The 20,719-nt window shown below is 40.0% G+C and overlaps 1 protein-coding gene across 18 annotated transcripts in view; it reads left to right on the forward strand.

The window, feature by feature from the left end:
* Positions 1–20,719, forward strand: part of PLCB4 (phospholipase C beta 4) — a 435,586-nt gene that overhangs the window by 383,090 nt on the left and 31,777 nt on the right. For all 18 annotated transcript variants that reach the window (XM_034947281.4, XM_034947277.3, XM_055104916.2 and 15 more), the window contains 4 exons: positions 1,140–1,255; positions 5,207–5,282; positions 7,413–7,588; positions 16,583–16,684. In XM_034947281.4, the coding sequence (XP_034803172.1) occupies positions 1,140–1,255; positions 5,207–5,282; positions 7,413–7,588; positions 16,583–16,684 (470 nt within the window). The remainder of the gene's footprint in view (positions 1–1,139; positions 1,256–5,206; positions 5,283–7,412; positions 7,589–16,582; positions 16,685–20,719) is intronic.

Consider the following 20,719-nt stretch of genomic DNA (forward strand, 5'->3'; position numbering starts at 1 on the left):
TTAAGGAAGTCTTGGTAAAGACTTAAAAATTCCTTCCCCATTTATATTTTATGAAACCGTTAAAAGAAGTTCATGAATTAGATTTGCATAAAGTCAAGCCTACCTTAGAAAGAAAATAAATTTGCTTTTAAATTAAGGCACTCTTTTCTTCAATAAGTGAAAGGAAATATGACGGTGAGAGGGGTTATATAACCTGAACAACATGTACACCCATTCCAGTCATGAATAGCATCCCATTTCTCTGGTTCTCAAGAGTAAGATTAGGCTATAACACCAAGTATCATTTAGAGTTGGAACTTTCTGATTGTACTGATTTCCTCTGTGCTTGGGAGGCTGAGCAGCTAAAGAAATCTGATTTCATATAAGTCATTGGCTGTAGCTAAATGCCTTTTTCATTGTCCAGGAAGAAATAATGTTTATATTGAAATACCTACTTTCCAAAGCATTGCAGCCCCAATTTCAATGGTTACGTGAAGCAGATGGGAAAATGTTTTAAATATCTGTAAAACAGAAGGCCATAGCTCCTGAACACTTTATCCTCATAAACTGCTTCTAGATAAGTAAGCCAGTGAAAATATTAAGTGATGTAGATTCAAATTCGGCTGATGGTGACAAACACAGTGATGCCTCTCATTATATAATAATGGCATTCAAGAGCTCCAAAATGTGCAGGTGTCTAGAAACCATGTCACATGATGAGTAGTTACATTTAGCATATGCAAGAGAAGAAACATGGTGGCTGAACTTGCATGTTTGAGGACCAATGTGTGGAAGGGGCAGTAGGCTAATTTCATGTCTCAAACAGCAGAACAAAGATGAATGGGTGGAAATACTACAGAGATGTGTATATGTAGAAGAAAGGACTTCGAGATGATTGGCACTACCCACTGCTGAGCAGGAGTGCGTTTGAACTGGGCATGTTCACTAGACTGAGGCTAGAGACTCCCATGTTGGGAATGCCCTTGGACAAAAAAACCGGTGTTGAATGGGAGATCTGGAGTCTGTAGCGTTCTCAGATTTGGTTATTCCTTGAATTTCTAAATGAAGACTCTAGGGAAGCTGGTGAAAGTTATGCCAGCCCTATATGGTGTAAGCCATGCTAAGAGTCCAATTCATAACTGCAAATCCTTCTTGCTCAGGAACACAGTACCATGCAGAAGTTACACTGCACGCAAGTTGACAAAATTGTGGCACAGTATGACAAAGAGAAGTCGACTCATGAGAAAATCCTAGAGAAGGCAATGAAGAAGAAGGGGTAATGCTGTTTATTTCCTTCTGAAGACTTTCTCTATGTTTATATTTTGTCTTTTCCCACAGTTTTGCTGCTGTTTAGGTCAAGGAAGAACTTAGTGTTGACTTGATTTTCATCATTAAAAATTATTCCTGGAAAGTAAGAAACTCATTCATTTTAAATGCTCTAACATCATAACAGGTCAATGAGTGGATGTAGCTTCTGGTTTGGGGAAGGTTCTCAGCAGAGATTCTGATATCTTTTAATTCATCATAATTATTTCTAATATGAGAAAGAAATCTTAGCCTCAAATAATTGAAAAAATACCTCTTTACTCTGAGAATTGATTGTCCTTTTTGATTTTGAACTAATTTTAAATTTACAGAAAAGTTTCCAAAATACTACAGAGTTCCCTTATACCCTTAACTCACTTTCCCTAAATGTTAACATCTCACATAATCATAGTACGGTTGTCAAACCAGGAAATTGACAGTGGTGCAATACCATTAACCAAGCCACAGTGATTTTTCACATTTTACCAGTTTTTCCACAAGTGCTTGTTTTCCACTCTGGGATCACCTCCAAAATTAAATAGCATTTAGTTGTCATCTCAGTATGTGATAATTCCTCAATCTCTCCCTGACTTTTGTGACTTTCACTTTTGAAGAGAGCTGGTCAGTTGTTTTGTAGAATGGCTCTTCTTTTGGATTTGTCTGATATTTTCTCATGATGAGAGTGAGGTTATGCATTTGTGGCAAGCACACCATGGAAACAATGCTGCTTCCTTCTCAGTCCACTATATTGGGGGGATGGGGGTGTGACATTAATATGTCCCATTATTGGTGATGTTAACCTGGATGACTTGGTTAAGCTAGTATCTGACAGGTTTCTGCACCGTCAGATTACTTTTTTCCCTCTATAAATACTTTGGGGAAAATTCCATGAGACCATGCGTACATTCTATTTATCTGAGAAATTATTTTTCCTGCCTTTGACCTTCTCCATGGATTCCCTCTGGTTTTTATCTCTTTCCTTCAATCTCTGCTGATGTCTTCTAGTTTTCCACAACCTTTGGCACAAGAGAAAAGGAGAATGAGATTTCTTTTTCCTACTTGGGTTTTTTGGCATTTGGTTTTTGTTTTTTATTTTTTGTTTTAACAGTCACCCAAGATATACCTAGAAAACTAAACTCTGAAAACAGAACAGATTATGTTAGTTATAATTTTCTTGGACATTGGTTCATATTGCTGAAATTTCAGATCCCAAGATCTAAGTTCATGACATGAAACCAATGTAAATTTGCTTGAGGAGTAAATGGTGGGTAACTAAAATGCCTGCCCTGGTATCAGGCCTCACTATTTGAGAGGTACCCTCATTTTTATTAAAGTTGTATTTTTCAGAAAAATACAAATCAGGCACTGATTATTGAGCATCTGTTATTATGTATCATCTGCCTTTTGTTTTCCCCGTAGGTTTCACTGTGTATTATTGAGGCAGAAATGTGCCTGTTGCTTAGAAAACATTTTGATCTGTATTTTAAGTGAGTAAGTGAGTCACCCACCTCGGAGCTCATGTGGCAATATTGGTAGTGATTACAGTAAGTTTTGAGGAGCTGTGATTCTTCTAGATTCTAACCACATCAGCTTTGGCCTATTTCTTTTTTGTAAATTAATTTCTCATATTTAATGACATTTTAGGCTATAATATTGAAACTGATGGTAGACAGACTCTAATACCAAGGAGCAAATTGTTGATGACTTTATAGTACTCTCCAAGAATAAGGTTATTTGTATTTACAAGATACCTTTTCAAAAAATGTTTCATGCATTTTTGTGGATCAGTGTATTTAGAAACACAGTTTTGGCTTAACCAAACCAAAAATTTGTATTAAGGAGATTTCAGATCCAAGCACCATAGAGTAAATTTCTTTGCTAAAAATAATATTACAGTTTTCTGATTCAATCAATCATGAGTGCTACCTTTAGAAATTTTAAAAAAATTGATAAAATATGTCTTTACCTCATGATTGTTTTTACTCTCAAGATAATGTGGGATCAAAATGTAATTTATTATAAACTTGGTAGTTATTAGAAGTGTCCCTGGTGTGACACTTAACCCCCCAAACAGGCTATTGAGTGCTCTTGGAGGTCTCTCAGCAAATAAAGCCCTGTTTTATCCTAAACGTAGATGAGACTGGAAAAGTCTAATCTGTAGATTTCTTCCTGAGCCTCTGCTGTCAAACGCAGCACTCCTACCAGGCTCTTCACACAGAGCATTTCCAAGTACTCTAAACAGTAGAATCTTAGCAATACATTAAAAGTTACTTCAAAATCAGACATCAGATACTTTCTTCTGGAAAGCCGTATCTGAGGAGAGTTTCTCATCATTAATATTGACCATGGTATCAAGGTTGCCTGGACTTAGTCTTGCTATGTCACCCAGGCTGAAGTGCAGTAGCACAATCTTGGCCCAATGCAAACTCTGCCTCCCAGGTTTTAGCAATTGTCCTGCCTCCACTTCCCGAGTAGCTGAGACTACAGGCACATGCTGCCATGCTGGCTAATTTTTTGTATTTTTAATAGAAACAGGGTTTCACCATATTGGCCAGGCTGGTCTCGAACTCCTGACCTCAAGTGATCTGCCTACCTTGGCTTCCCGAAGTGCTGGGATTACAAGCATGAGCCACTGCACCCAGCCTCCCTGGACTTTTTACTGCAACTGAGTTGCTAAAAAGTTAGTGAAAGGGGAAACTGTGACAGTCCTTGGAGCTTTCTCATGCAGGATCTATTTTTGAAACAAATGAAAGGTTTCCCCTTACTCTTACCTACTCAGCTGAAAGGAAAGATTGACCTGGGAAAGGGAAGCTTTATTCAAGTGCTTCCAGCTTTGGCTAATGACTACCTCTCATATGCTTTCCACTCAAGGATCTTTAAGGTGATGGTAAAAAGATGAATGGGGGAACAAGGAAAGACAAGCTAAAGTTGGGAAAATTCTAAATTACAGAAATTATTTTGCATAGCCCGAATATAAAGAAGGTTGATGCACTAGAAAAGGGAAAATAAAATCTTGATTTTCAAATAAATATTACAAGTGCATGCCCTTATGCCCTCAGATGAGAGTGTTGAATAAAACCTCTCATTGCATTTACTGTGAAAGATTTGTCTAGAATTAAGTCACGGGAATGTTTCGGCAGTGCTGCAAACTTATTGAATAACAGAAGAGAGAAGAAACTTGCTCAGTGCCAGCCATTGAGAAGTGCTAGATTTGATGCGAGACCTCGCATTTTTAGAGTAATGCTTCTCTCAGAGGAACTTGGAATTATATTATAATGAAGCATTCTGACTTGAGCTATAATAACCTAGAGTATACATGCTGAAGATGAAGCTCAGGACCTGTTCTTGTTTCAGCAGCGATGTGGATATTCCAAAAGGAAGACATAATCACTGAAATAAGCAGTAATAGTTGCTGGGCACTCGCCTAGCATATATTTCCTACTCACAATAGAATAAGAAGCAAAAATTGCCCTGTGGTGCCAAGGATTGCTATTTTCTCCTTCACTGGCATATTTAAAAGACAAAAATCTGGCTTTATAACGAAATGGAAGAATGAAAAATTCACTTCAAGTCTGAGGACCTATTTTCCAGTTTTCATCCCAAATAATATTTTATTGAATAAGTGAAAAATAGCTTGAGAAAAACAGGAACCAAAATGGAAACTGACAACAGCCCCTTAACAATGAAATAATTGTTAGGTTTGAAGTGCCTCTTTGTATAGTGGTTGAATTGAGTAATCATGAAACAGATAATATGTTGTAAGGTGTGAATCTATTACTAGAAAGACCAGTGTTGCCCAATGAGCCATGACATCTCATATTTGATGAATATATTATCTTCATCAGAAAGCTTTGTAGCAAAGACCCATGGGAATGGGAAAATATCTAATTTCTGGCATACATTTGCAACTTTCCATTTTCAGGGGAAGTAATTGTCTCGAAATGAAAAAAGAAACAGAAATCAAAATTCAGACGCTGACATCAGATCACAAATCTAAGGTAAGAAAATGCCCATTTTTACAGCAGTGACTTGCAGAAGACACTTTGTAATTTTTTAGAAGGAGTACCTAGTGTAAATCAGAAATAACAGTAGCCCAGAGCTGGTCTAGTAGCCCGCAGCTGATCTGGGATGTCAGGGGAGCCCAGGGTTCATGTTTGCCTCAGACTCACTGGCTTTAAGAAGAGCCATTTCATGGAACATCTTCTTTTGTCTTGTCTGTTAAACTTTGCTAACAATATTTATGTTGCCTGCCTCAGAGGCATCGAGGAAAACAATAAATGAAGATACTAAAAGGAAATATTATATAAAATACAGAATATACTTCCCTATAGAAATAACATTAAACATAGGACAGAAAACCGCCCAAATTGGGAGGTGATACTTACTCCATCCTAACTTTACATGGAAATTTGGGATGAGAAAAAATTAAGAGCTGATATTCTAAAAGAGAAGCCTAATTACTCACATTTTCTTAAAGACAGGAGAAAATAGGAGCTTGAGAGACTTTAATCAACTTTGTGGGCATTTGGAGAACTAAGTGTTAAGTCCCAGTTAAGAATGAAAACAATTCTTCCAGCAATGATAGTTTTTAAATGAAAAGGAAAAAAAAGAAAAAAAAAACCAACAACAACTGTTAAAGAAAGCTCCCAAAAATAGCTGTGGTTGAACCAGCCAGCCTCATCTATCTATATGCAGCTGTGTCATCTGGCCCAATGGCCCTGCTGCATGCATGGAGCAGGCAAGATGTTCAAGATGTTCTCCTTGGTAGCTGTATGTTTTGTAGGGCATGAACTCTATAGAGGCAGTAAGGCATGTGTCTTTAAGAGTTATTCCCCACTCTCTCTCTTCTTAACTAGAATGTTTGAGAATTAGTAGTTGTGCAAACTGTCATGATTCTTAGATGCTTGGCATCAATAAGAAAAGCCTTGGCAACAGTATCAGTTTGCTTTTGCTATATAATGAACTGTGTCAAAGAAGAGCACATTGAAAAAACTACTACAGTTTATTAGGTCACAATTCAGTGGGTCAGAAATTTGGGCCATACTTCTGCTGATTTTGGCTGGAGAGGGCGTATGGCCTTACTTATGTATCTGGTAGTTGTCTGGCTGTTGCTTGTTTTCCTACATGACCTATCAACCTCCAGCAGGCTAGCACAGGCTCAGTCAGAGGGTAGCCACAGGGATCCCAGCATAGCAGAAGGGCAAGTACTTTCCAGCCTCTGCTTGCATCACATTTGCTACTATCTCATTGGCTAAAGCAAGTCACAGGTCACCCAGCTTCAAGGAGCTGGAGAAACAGACTCCAGCTCTTGACAAGAGGCACTGCAAAACCCCACTGCAAAGAGCTTGGATATTGGGTGGGGAGGACTTTCTACCCTAGTGTCTATCAGGGTTGACACAGTAAGTCATGATCCAGAAATAAAAGAACACACAGCTCTCTATTCAGACATGTGGGCTTGTGGACATGAAGCTGGAGAAACATAAGGTGATAAAGAGAATCCTGATGGAATTGGTAAAAGAGCCTAAGGCCCACACAAATCAGAGTGTTGGCTGAGTGTGGTGGCTCACGCCTGTAATCCCGGCACTCTGAGAGGCTGAGGCAGGTGGATCACCTGAGATCGGGAGTTTGAGACCAGCCTGGCCAACATAGTGAAACCCTGTCTTTAGTAAAAATACAAAAATTAGCTGGGCATGGTGGCACGCATCTGTAATCCCAGCTAATTGGGAAGCTGAGGCAGGAGAATCGCTTGAACCCAGGAGGTGGAGGTTGCAGTGAGCTGAGATCATGCCACTGCACTCCAGCCTGGGCAACAGAGGCAGACTCTGTCTAAAAAAACAAAACAAACAAACAAACAAACAAAAAACAAAACAGAGTGTTGCTAAGTGAGGCAGTAAAATAAGGGTTCACAGTTAACTATTCAGAGCCAAAGCAATTGATTTATTTTGATAAGCAATAACTTCCTGCTTCCCATTGATTAATACATATTATTTTTTGGTGGTTATAGGTGTCTCATGATTCACCAATTAAGTTGGTGGGAGGAATCTGAAATACCTGAATAATGTTGTGCTTTTGGGTTCATACCTGACCTATGAGGATTACAATGGCACCGTCCCCTTTTTCCCAAACAGGTCAAAGAGATTGTAGCACAGCACACAAAGGAATGGTCAGAAATGATCAATACCCACAGTGCTGAGGAGCAAGAAATCCGAGACCTGCACCTCAGCCAGCAGTGTGAGCTGCTGAAAAAGCTACTCATCAATGCCCACGAGCAGCAAACCCAGCAGCTGAAACTGTCCCATGACAGGTGGGGGAATTGCCATCTCCAGAGTAAACATCTAATATTTAAAAACAAAAGCTGATTTTGTGTGTATAAGAGGGCCAAGGTAATAAGTGAAATCAATTTGACGTACAACATGTAGCTCTTTTGTGTATCTCATCATATGGCTGATTATGAGCAAGATGAGCTATAAGAAATGGCCCCCAGGGGCCAGGTGCAGTGGCTCACACCTGTAATCCCAGTGCTTTGAGAGGCCAAGACAGGAGGATTACTTGAGCCCAGGAGTTCAAGACATAGCAAGACCCCATCTCTATTTTGAAAAAAGAAATGGCCCCTGCCATCAGAGAGCTTACAGGTGTTGGCAAGATACAACACCCATATGAAAAGTTAAGTCAGATAACAAAGTAGCATATGACACATATTTTAAAATGTCATGGGCACTAAAGGCATCCAGCTCAGAGGAGCTCTACCTTTTCAGAGTGGTCATGGAGACTTTTCAAAATGGTAGGGCTGGAACTGGCCTTTGGAGAATGATCTGGAGTCTCTTAGGAAGAAAAGACACACAGAGAGATAAAGACCAATCAGTTGAGCTCCTAGAGTGACCAGGTTCTGATCATTTAATAGCTACCTGTGGAGAGAGTCTCCATTTCCCTTCCTTACAGTGTTAGGACTTCTGTGAATTTTGTAAAGATAGGCCTGATTAAAAAACAGCAAAGTATCAGTTTATTTTGGCCTGTACCCACTTCAGCAAAGTGAATATTGCATTTGAAATACTGCAAGCCATGAGCTGGACTTATCCCTGAGCAGAAGAAGGTTGGTGTTTGTTACATCTTTTTATCATAGCTCGGTTGCAGCTTGCTTGGTTCTCACTTAGTGCCTACCGTATGCCACAGTTAGGGTCTCTTGAGACACAACAAGAGTAGAAAATAGAAGCATTATACAAATAAATCAAACAAAAAAATGTGTTTAATGCCAACTGCATAAGTTATCTGGCTGCATGCCCAAATTCCCAACATTACTTTGGAGTGACAGATACTGCCACAAGAACAAAGTGTTTTTGCCCTGGTTTCCCATTCTCATTTGAGGCAACTAAATGCAGTCTCCCATGCTCCATTTTCTGTGGGATAATGCGCTGTACCCCCATGCATTTTAAAGCATTCTATTTCGTCCTATAGGATTAGAAGTTGTCTTTTCTTTTTTCCTTAGAAATGCTCTTGATTCACTATGCAGAAAGTTGTGTTCATCATTCTGCCTTTGATGATTGCTACAATGCCAGATTTTAGGTGCCTACCCTTATTCAAAGATACTTCACGGAATACAGCACGGCACTTGTCTAATCTTCTTTTACATTGTTGAATAAAGAGAAAAACATTAGCTCACAACAGTAGGCATTATCTGAAAGGAAAAAACAAAATATACTAATTCTTGAATTGCTTAGGAAGTCATTTGAAGAGATCATGACCTAGTTACTAAAATACTTTAAAAAATAAATCCATGGGCTTCATTCCAAGATGGCTGAATAAGAACAGGTCCAGTCTGCAGCTCCTAGCATGATCGATGCAGAAGATGGGTGATTTCTGCATTTCCAACTGAGGTACCTGGTTCATCTCATTGGAACTGGTTGGACAGTGGGTGCAGCCCAAGAAGGGTGAGCCAAAGCAGGGTGGGGTGTCACCTCACCCAGGAAGCACAAGGGGTCAGGGGACTTCCCTTTCCTAGCCAAAGGAAGCCGTGACAGACTGTCTCTGGAAAAACAGGACACTTCTGCCCAAATAATGTGCTTTTCCCAAGGTCTTAGCAACCGGCAGACAAGGCGATTCTGTCCTGTGCCTGGCTTGGCAGGTTCCACGCCCATGTAGCCAGGCTCACTGCTAGCGCAGCAGTCAGATCGAACCGTGAGGCAGCAACCTGGCTGGGGTAGGAGCGTCCACCATTGCTGAGGCTTGAGTAGGTAAACAAAGTGGCCAGGAAGCTCAAACTGGGTGGAGCCCACTGCAGCTCAGCAAGGCCTACTGCCTCTATAGACACCATCTCTGTGGGCAGGGCATAGCTGAACAAAAGGCAGCAGACAACTTCTGCAGACTTAAACATCCCTGTCTGACAGCTCTGAAGAGAGCAGTGGTTCTCCCAGCACGGCGTTTGAGCTCTGAGAACGGACAGACTGCCTCCTCAAGTGGGTCCCTGACCCCCATGTAGCCTAACTGGGAGACACCACCAAGCAGGGGCCGACAGACACCTCATATAGGTGGGTGCCCCTCTGGGACAAAGCTGCCACAGGAAGGATCAGGCAGCAATATTTGCTGTTCTGCAGCCTCCGCTGGTGATACCCAGGCAAACAGGGTCTGGAGTGGACCTCCAGCAAACTCCAACAGACCTGCAGCTGAGGGACCTGACTAGTAGAGGGAAAACTAACAAACAGAAAGGAATAGCATCATCATCAACAAAAAGGTCATCTACACCAAAACCCCATCTGTAGGTCACCAACATCAAAGACAAAAGGTAGATAAAACCGCAAAGATGGGGAGAAACCAGAGCAGAAAAGTTGAAAATTCTAAAAACCAGAGCACCTCTTCTCCTCCAAAGGATCGCAGCTCCTCGCCAGCAATGGAACAAAGCTGGATGGAGAAGGACTTTGACAAGTTGACAGAAGTGGGCTTCAAAAGGTCAGTAATAACAAACTTCTCTGAGCTAAAGGAGCATGTTCAAACCCATCGCAAGGAAGCTAAAAACCTTGAAAAAAGGTTAGATGAATGGATAACTATAATAAACAGTGTAGAGAAGACCTTAAATGACCTGACGGAGCTGAAAACCATGGCACGAGAGCTTCGTGACACATGCACAAGCTTCAATAGCTGATTCGATCAAGTGGAAGAAAGGGTATCAGTGATTGAAGATCAAATTAATGAAATAAAGCAAGAAGAAAAGATTAGAGAAGAAAGAGTAAAAAGAAAGGAACAAAGCCTCCAAGAAATATGGGACTATGTGAAAAGACCAAATCTGTGTTTGATTGGTGTACCCAAAAGTGATGGGGAGAATGGAACCAAGTTGGAAAACACTCTTCAGGATATCATCCAGGAGAACTTCCCCAACTTAGCAAGGCATGCCAACATTCAAATTCAGGAAAGACAGAGAACACCGCAAAGATACTCCTCGAGAAGAGCAACCCCAAGACACATAATTATCAGATTCACCAAGGTTGAAATGATGGAAAAAATGTTAAGGGCAGCCAGAGAGAAAGGTCGGGTTACCCACAAAGGGAAGCCCATCAGACTAACAGCGGACCTCTCGGCAGAAACCCTACAAGCCAGAAGAGAGTAGGGGCCAATATTCAACATTCTTAAAGAAAGGATTTTCAACCCAGAATTTCATATCCAGCCAAACTAAGCTTCATAAGCGAAGGAGAAATAAAATCCTTTACAGGCAAGCAAATGCTGAAAGATTTTGTCACCGCCAGGCCTGCCTTACAAGAGCTCCTGAAGGAAGCATTAAACATGGAAAGAAACAACCGGTACCAGCCACTGCAAAAACATGCCAAATTGTAAAGACCAATTAGGCTAGGAAGAAACTGCATCAATTAATGGGCAAAATAACCAGCTAACATCATAATGACAGGATCAAATTCACATATAACAATATTAGCCTTAAATGTAAATAGGCTAAATGCCCCAATTAAAAGACACAGACTGGCAAACTGGATTAAGAGTCAAGACCCATCAGTGTGCTGAATTCAGGAAACCCATCTCACATGCAGAGACACACACAGGCTCAAAATAAAGGGATGGAGGAAGATCTACCAAGCAAATGGAAAGAAAAAAAAAGAAAGAAAGAAAAAACAGGGGTTGCAATCCTAGTCTCTAATAAAACAGACTTTAAACCAACAAAGGTCAAAAGAGACAAAGAAGGCCATTACATAATGGTAAAGGGATCAATTCAACAAGAAGAGTTAACTATCCTAAATATATATGCACCCAATACAGGAGCACGCAGATTCATAAAGCAAGTCCTTAGAGACCTGCAAAGAGACTTAGACTCCCACATAATAATAATGGGAGACTTTAACACCCCACTGTCAATATTAGACAGATCAATGAGACAGAAGGTTAATAAGATATCCAGGACTTGAACTCGGCTCTTCACCAAGCAGACCTAATAGACATCTACAGGGCTCTCCACCCCAAATCAACAGAATATACATTCTTCTCAGCACCACATCACACTTATTCTAAAATTGACAACATAATTGGAAGTAAAGCACTCCTCAGCAAATGTAAAGGAACAGAAATCACAACAAACTATCTCTCAGGCCACAGTGCAATCAAATTAGAACTCAGGATTAAGAAACTCACTCAAAACTGCAAAACTACATGGAAACAGAACAATCTGCTCCTGAATGACTACTGGGTAAATAATGGAATGAAGGCAGAAATAAAGATGTTCTTTGAAACCAATGAGAACAAAGACACAACATACCAGAATCTCTGGGACACATTTAAAGCAGTGTGTAGAGGGAAATTTATAGCACTAAATGCCCGCAAGAGAAAGCAGGAAAGATATAAAATTGACGCCCTAACATCACAATTAAAAGAACTAGAGACGCAAGAGCAAACACATTCCAAAGCTAGCAGAAGGCAAGAAATAACTAAGATCAGAGCAGAACTGAAAGAGATAGAGACACAAAAAACCCTTCAAAAAAATCAGTGAATCCAGGAGCTGGTTTTTTGAAAAGATCAACAAAATTGATAGACTGCTAGCAAGACTAATAAAGAAGAAAAGAGAGAAGAATCAAAAAGATGCAATAAAAAAAGATAAAAGAGATATCACCACCGATCCCACAGAAATACAAACTACCATCAGAGAATACTATAAAAACCTCTATGCAAATAAACTAGAAAATATAGAAGAAATGGATAAATTCTGGGACACATACACCCTCCTGAGACTAAACCTGGAAGAAGTTGAATCTCTGAATAGATCAATAACAGGCTCTAAAGTTGAGGCAATAATTGATAGCCTACCAACCAAAAAAAGTCCAGGACCAGACAGATTCACAGCCAAATTCTACCAGAGATACAAAGAGGAGCTGATACCATTCCTTCTGAAACTATTCCAATCAACAGAAAAAGAGGGAATCCTCCCTAACTCATTCTATGAGGCCAGCATCATCCTAATACCAAAGCCTGGCAGAGACACAACAAAAAAAGATAATTTTAGACCAATATCCCTGATGAACATCCATGCAAAAATCCTCAATAAGATAAATACTGGCAAACCAAATCCAGCAGCACATCAGAAAGCTTAACCACCATGATCATGTCGGCTTCATCCCTGGGATGCAAGGCTGGTTCAACATATGCAAATCAATAAATGTAATCCATCACGTAAACAGAACCAATGACAAAAACCACATGATTATCCCAATAGATGCAGAAAAGGCCAACAAAATTCAACAGGCCTTCATGCTAAAAACTCTCAATAAACTAGATATTGATGGAATGTATCTCAAATTAATAAGAGCCATTTATGACAAACCCACAGCCAATGTCATACTGAATGGGCAAAAACTGGAAGCATTCCCTCTGAAAACTGGCACAAGACAAGGATGCCCTCTGTCACCACTCCTATTCAACATAGTGTTGGAAGTTCTGGCCAGGGCAATCAGGCAAGAGAAAGAAATAAAGGATATTCATCATCCTGGCTAACACGGTGAAACCCCGTCTCTACTAAAAATACAAAAAAATTAGCCGGGCGTGATGGCGGGCGCCTGTAGTCCCAGCTACTTGGGAGGCTGAGGCAGGAGAATGGCATGAACCCGGGAGGCGGAGCTTGCAGTGAGCCGAGATTGCGCCACTGCACTCCCGCCTGGGCCACAGAGCGAGACTCCGTCTCAAAAAAAAAAAAAAAAAAAAAAAAGGATATTCATTTAGGAAAATAGGAAGTCAAATTGTCCCTGTTTGCACATCACATGATTGTATATTTAGAAAACCCGTTCATCTCAGCCCCAAATCTCCTTAAGCTGATAAGCAACTTCAGCAAAGTCTCAGGATACAAAATCAATGTGCAAAAATCACAAGCGTTCCTATACATCAATAACAGACAACCAGAGAGCCAAATCATGAGTGAGCTTCCATTCGCATTTGCTACAAAGAGAATAAAATACCTAGGAATCCAACTTACAAGAGATGTGAGGGACCTCTTTAAGGAGAACTACAAATCACTGCTCAATGAAATAAAAGAGGACACAAATGAATGGAAGAACATTCCATGCTCATGGATAGGAAGAATCAATATCGTGAAAATGGCCATACTGCCCAAGGTAATTTATAGATTCAATGCCATCCCCATCAAGCTACCAATGGCTTTCTTCACAGAATTGGAAAAAACTATTTTAAAGTTCATATGGAACCAAAAAAGAGCCCTCATTGCCAAGACAGTCCTAAGCAAAAAGAACAAAGCTGGAGGCATCATGCTACCCAACTTTAAACTATACTACAAGGCTACAGTAACCAAAACAGCATAGTACTAGTACGAAAACAGAGATATAGATCAATGGAACAGAACAGAGCCCTCAGAAATAACACCACACATCTACAACCATCTGATCTTTGACAAACCTGACAAAAACAAAAAATGGGGAAAGGATTCCCTATTTAATAAATGGTGCTGGGAAAACTGTCTAACCACATGTAGAAAGCTGAAACTGGATCCCTTCCTTACACCTTATACAAAAATTAATTCAAGATGGATTAAAGACTTAAATGTCAGACCTAAAACCATAAAAGCCCTAGAAGAAAACCTAGGCAATACCATTCAGGACATAGGCATGGGCAAGGACTACATGACTAAAACAAAAAGCAATGGACACCAAAGCCAAAACAGACAAATGGGATCTAATTAAACTAAAGAGCTTCTGCATGGCAAAAGAAACTACCATTAGAGTGAACAGGCAACTCACAGAATGGGAGAAAATTTTTGCAATCTACCCATCTGACAAAGGACTAATATCCAGAATCTACAAAGAACTCAAACAAATTTACAAGAAAAAAACAACCCCATCAAAAAGTAGGCAAAGGATATGAACAGACACTTCTCAAAAGAAGACATTTATGCAGCCAAGAGACACATGAAAAAATGCTCATCATCACTGGTCATCAGAGAAATGCAAATCAAAACCACAAGAGTTGCCATCTCACACCAGTTAGAATGGTGATCATTAAAAAGTCAGGAAACAACAGATGCTGGAGAGGACGTGGAGAAATAGGAACGCTTTTACACTGTTGGTGGGAGTGTAAATTTGTTCAACAATTGTGGAAGACAGTGTGGCCATTCCTCAAGGATCTAGAACTAGAAATCCCATTTGACCCAGCAATCCCATTACTGGGTATATACCCAGAGAATTATAAACCATGCTACTATAAAGACACATGCACACGTATGTTTATTGTGGCACTATTGACAATAGCAAAGACTTGGAACCAACCCAAATGTCCATCAGTGATAGACTGGATTAAAAAAATGTGGCACATATACAACATGGAATACTATGCAGCCATAAAAAAGGATGAGTTCATGTCCTTTGCAGAGACATGGATGAAGCTGGAAACCATCATTCTCAGCAAACTATCACAAGGACAGAAAACCAAACACCATATGTTCTTACTCATAGGTGGGAATTGAACAGTGAGAACACTCAGACACAGGGTAGGGAACATCACACACCGGGGCCTTTCGGAGGGTGGGGGACTGGGGGAGGGATAGCATTAGGAGAAATGCCTAATGTAAATGACGAGTTGATGGGTGCAGCAAACCAACATGGCACATGTATACCTATGTATCAATCCTGCACGTTGTGCACATGCACCCTAGAACTTAAAGTATAATAAAAAAATAAATAAATAAATGAAATAAATCCATGGCAGAAGCACTTTTCAAAGCAACAGCAGTATTTTATCTTTTTCTCAAACCCCTGGTGGTTGTGTTTCTTCCTCATGATCACAACTATTATTCTTTGTTAAAAATCTTTGCTTTCTTGACATTTGTCAGCAACATTTGGTCATTGGTGTTTGTTGAATGAATGAATACAGAAAGGTCAATTTCCTAACAAGTTATGGTAAAATCTGAGAGGGATCTTCTTGTGTCCAGAGTTTCTATACATGTTCCTGCTGGAGTGGCTCTAGGGTAGCTGAGTGAGCAACTCTCCAGTTCAGTATTGCCCATCTCTTTGGATGCAGAGCAAATAGCAGTGCCTAGGTAACCTGACTGCTTGGATGCTGGTTTCCAGGCAGTGCTTTCAATAGATCTCCATAGGTTATAGAAAAAAATTTTTGTAATAATATACTATGTAGCATTTTAAGTTTTATTCCTTTAATGCGTGTGTGTCATGCATACACATGCATTCACACATGCAGTGGTTGGTCACCTGGAAACCTGCTGTTTTGCTATTCCCTGTGCTTACTTGAAACCATTTAGTCCCTTTCATTCCTGTGGCTGATAGAAACAGGAAGGCCGTTTGTGATGGTTAGAACATTCTCTCTCTCTCTTCCAGCCCATCTGATCCCAAATAATATGAAGCAAAACTGAGATCTTTATATTTGTGGGCAAAAATACTGTCTCCTCATCACAGGCCATCACTGTCACTTCACCACTAGGTGGCCACTGCCCCTCAAGGATCAACATCCACATAGCTTGGGGTCCCGTCCCTCCTTTTTCCGAAATACAGAAGTCGATGAGCTCAATAATAGAAAGAAAAAAAAAAAAGAGTGAGAGGAGTGAGCCTAGTCATATTGCTATAAACAGAAGTATTTTTGTTTTTTTCATGTTTAAATTATGTCTATATATATAAAATGTAAACTTTACTGTTGTAACCATTAAGTGCATGACATTAAGTACATTCACTTTGTTGTGTACCCATCACTACCACCCACCTCTAGAACTTTCTTATTTTCCCCAGGTGAATCTCTCTACCCATTAAACACAAACTCTCCATCCCCCCTCCCTGTTTGTTTTCTTGTTTTTAATACATAGGGAAAGCAAGGAAATGCGAGCACACCAGGCTAAGATTTCTATGGAAAATAGCAAAGCCATCAGCCAAGATAAATCTATCAAGAATAAAGCAGAACGGGAAAGGTAAGTCTGAGAGTGTTCACTGCAGGAATATGGCATTGACTTGAGGACACAGTCTCAACTTTCTTTATGTGTGTACACACACACACAACTGAGACAGCAAAACACTTGTGGCTTTTGACTAGGAATTCTGCTATTATAATTGCAATGGAGATTTGTTATTATCACTGTAGAACAATCGTCCACATTTTCTGGTTGCTTACTACCACCAGTAAAATTAGTTTACATTCAATATATATGTGCTGCTTTACAAACAAAGTTGCATAAAATATGACATAATAATATAATTCTTTTTTTTATTTTATTCATTTTTTTTTTTTGCTTGTTTGTTTTGAGATGGAGTCTTGCTTTATTACCCACGCTAGAGTGCAGTGGCACAATCTCAGCTCACTGCAACCTCCGCCTCCTGGGTTTGAGCGATTCTCCTGCCTGAGCCTCCCTAGTAGCTGGGATTACAGGCATGCACCACCACACCTGGCTAATTTTTGTATTTTTAGGAGAGATGGGGTTTCACCATGTTGGCCACACTGGTCTTGAACTCCTGACCTCAAGTGATCTGCCCGCCTCAGCCTCCCAAAGTGCTGGGATTATAGGCGTGAGCCACTGCGCCCAGCCTATAATCAATATAATTCTGAAGCATCCTTCCCAGGTTCCACTGGGTCATTCTGCAAGCCTCTCCCCTGCTCAGGTGTCAGTCCGTTCTGGATGGGCCGGTTCTGAATAGCAGCAACAGTCAGGAGGGTGGTCTTCTTCAGTAGTCCTTCACATGGGATCATCTTGAAAGCCCCCATCCCATTTGTCTCATTTGTCCTTATGTTAGGTGAGTTTTCTGGAAGCAGATCAAGGCAGGAATTGATGTGCTTGTGATTCACTGAGGAAGGGACCTTCAGAGAAAGGGAGTGAGAAAGCAGGAAGGCCCAGGGCAGGCCCTAAGCAAGGATGTGGTCTCACCTAGGGTCCCAGTAACCTCAAATAAAAAATTCCACCACAGATTTGTCCCTCTTTGAAGCAAGAGCACCTGGCTTTTGTGTTTCCATATTAGGCAGTCATTGGCTGCCTGAGACTGGGGGGAAGGTTTGTGTGTCCTCTATAGAAGGTGCCAAGTGCAAGCCCTTTAGACACAGCTGGTGAAGGGGATCTGAGGAGCTGTCAATAGTCATGTTACCCAAGGGATAGGCACTTAATTCCCAGCGATCACCAGTGCTGCCCATCATCCACCTCAAGGAACATCTGAGAATACAAATGCTATCAGCTCCATAACCAAGAGCCTGGGTTACGCCACCAGCAGTTAGGGACAGTGGGGTTCCTTCTTTTGGGGGAATAATACCTAGCAAGAAGGTGGCCTTTTGGCCAAAGTCCAACAGAGAAAAGCTGTTTTATGAGCCAGGTGCAGTGGCTCACACCTGTAATCCCAGCACTTTGGGAGGCCGAGGTGGGCAGATTACCTGAGGTCAGGAGTTCGGGACCAGCTTGACCAACATGGTGAAACCCCACCTCTACTAAAAATACAAAAAAATTAGCTGGGTGTGGTGGTACCTGCCTGTAATCCTAGCTACTCAGGAGGCTGAGGCAGGAGAATTGCTTGAACCCCAGGGGCGGAGGTTGCAGTGAGCCGAGATCCTGCCATTGCACTCCAGCCTGGCCAACAGAGCAAAACTCCATCTCAAAAAAAAAAAGAAAAGAAAAAATGTCATTCTCTGGATGTTATTCTCAGATAAGCAACTTTGTTTAAGGGCCTTATATACATGGAAATGACACCTTCTTCAGTTTGAAAACACCGAATATTCCAGCCATGATAAAACCTCATGAATTTGAACTGTTTTAGACTATCCAAAGTGAAATATAGAATTAACCATGACAAATGTGCCAATTAATAGCTTTTTACCATCTTTTTCAAATATGTTACAAAGTAGACTTTAGCTCGGTTGAGGTCAAATTATCTTCAATTTGGAGTTACTGCTAACTTAATTAGCAAGGTTCTTAAAATGTATCTTATTTTGAAAAATGTACTTATTTGTTGTAACTTTCTGTTTTTATTTGTGCAACTGTATGTGGGTACGTGAGAAAACTTTACATGTATACAATGCCCAGTGATCAAGTCAGGGCATTTAGGTTGTCCATCACCCAAGTACTATACATTTTTGGCTAAGTATTGTCACCCTACTCTGCTATGTCTTATAAGTTTGTATCCAGTGGTATGTGGTTCCAAAATATCTACAAATTGGCTGTTTTTTAAAAAATAATTTTTCTATACCAAATGATAGTTATATTCTAAACCCATACTGTGTGTATGTTTGTATCCACTTTATCAAACTGAGGAGAAATAAAATTTAAAAATTTGTCATAGCACTAAGAAAGATATATAGAAACTGAAAATCATACTTACATTTTTAGATCAAAGAAGACATTTTAACAGAAATTACCCAATATTTATAACTGAATGACAATGTAAACACTATTTATCAATGTGTAGAGGGTAGTTAAAGTGATATTTGGAGTGAAAAATATAGCCTAGATGCATATATTTTTTAAAAGATGTGAAAATTAATGAGCTAACCACTCAAAGAGAATATGAAGTTGGAAAAACAGAGTGAACCCAAAGATTTCTGATGGAAAGAAATAAATTTAAAAAGCAAAAAATACTGAAATAGAAAACAAAATGCAATAGAGAACATTCAGAAAAACAAAAGCTTATTTGAAAAGAATAATAAATCAGTTAACTTTCACCAAGACTAAAGAAGAGAGAGAAAGCACGAATTAGTGATGTTAGGAATGAAAAGGGGAACTACAGAGAAAAATGCTTTGAAAAACTAAGTCTACTATTTAAAAAAACTACCAATAAATTTGAAACGTTAGATGGAGTGGAGAATTGCTTTGAAAAATATAAATATCCAAAACTGACTGAAAATGGAGAAAACCTGAACAGACTGGCAATTATTACAGAAGTTCAAGAAGTTATAGGTCTTTTCACTCATGAAAAACACTCTACCTCACCAGTAGTCAGGGAAATGCAAGTTAAAACAATGAGCAATGCCATTCCATAGAAGCATCCAACTGACAGAAAGTCTGATAGTACTAAGAGTGGGCAAAGATATGGGGAGAGAGTAACACCCAGACACTGCAGATGGAAATGCAGTTGGGGACAACTGGATTGGAGTAAGGAGGAGCCTGTTCGTACCCTGCCAAGTGGCAAGTCTGAGTATACACCCTACAGCAGCCTTTGCCTGTGTGCACAAGAAGATATGCACCATACTTCATCCACTCATCTGTTTATTCAACAGACACTTACTGTGTCAGGTATTACAGGGCCCACGCACCCGATCGTTGTAGCGTTGTTTGAAAATAACCTAATTTTTGTTAATGGCAATGAGGAAATAGTGTAGTCTGTTCATAAATTGAAAAGTCCATACAGCAAATGAAAATAATGAAGTGGTCTGGAACACAGGTGTATCTCTAAAACATAAGACTAAGTGGTAAGCTATGGGAAGAAACCCAGACTATGTTACTCTATGGGTATATTTAGAAAACACAGGAAACGATGCCACTGTGCCTGGCCAGCAACATCAGCATCACCTGGGAGCTTACTAGAAATTCAGACTTCCCACCCCAGGCCCACTGGATCAAAGTCACTAAGGGGAAGGCACAACAGTCTGTGGTTTTTATCATCTCTCCAGGTGATTGGTATGCACAGGAAAGTTTGAGAAGCTCTTATATTACACATGGGCACATCTGTATGTGGTTCAAAATATGAAAACATGGGTGAGAAGATCCACACCAAATTCACAATAGTGGTAACCTCTGGGGAGAGAGGAATAAGGAAAACTGAATCAGGAAGAATACAAATGGGGCTTTAATTACATCTGGAACTGTTTATTGCCTTTAAAAATGTGAGATAAACATGGCAAAACATTAAAAATATCAGTTAATCTGAGGGACACATACACAGATTTTTAAATATTCTTCTCTGGACATTATATGTTTGAAAATACTGCAATAAAAATTAGAAAAATAAAGCAATAATTCCATCCAGAGAATTTG

The sequence above is a fragment of the Pan paniscus genome, chromosome 21 (genome assembly GCF_029289425.2).
Source record: "Pan paniscus chromosome 21, NHGRI_mPanPan1-v2.0_pri, whole genome shotgun sequence".
Lineage (NCBI taxonomy): Eukaryota > Metazoa > Chordata > Mammalia > Primates > Hominidae > Pan > Pan paniscus.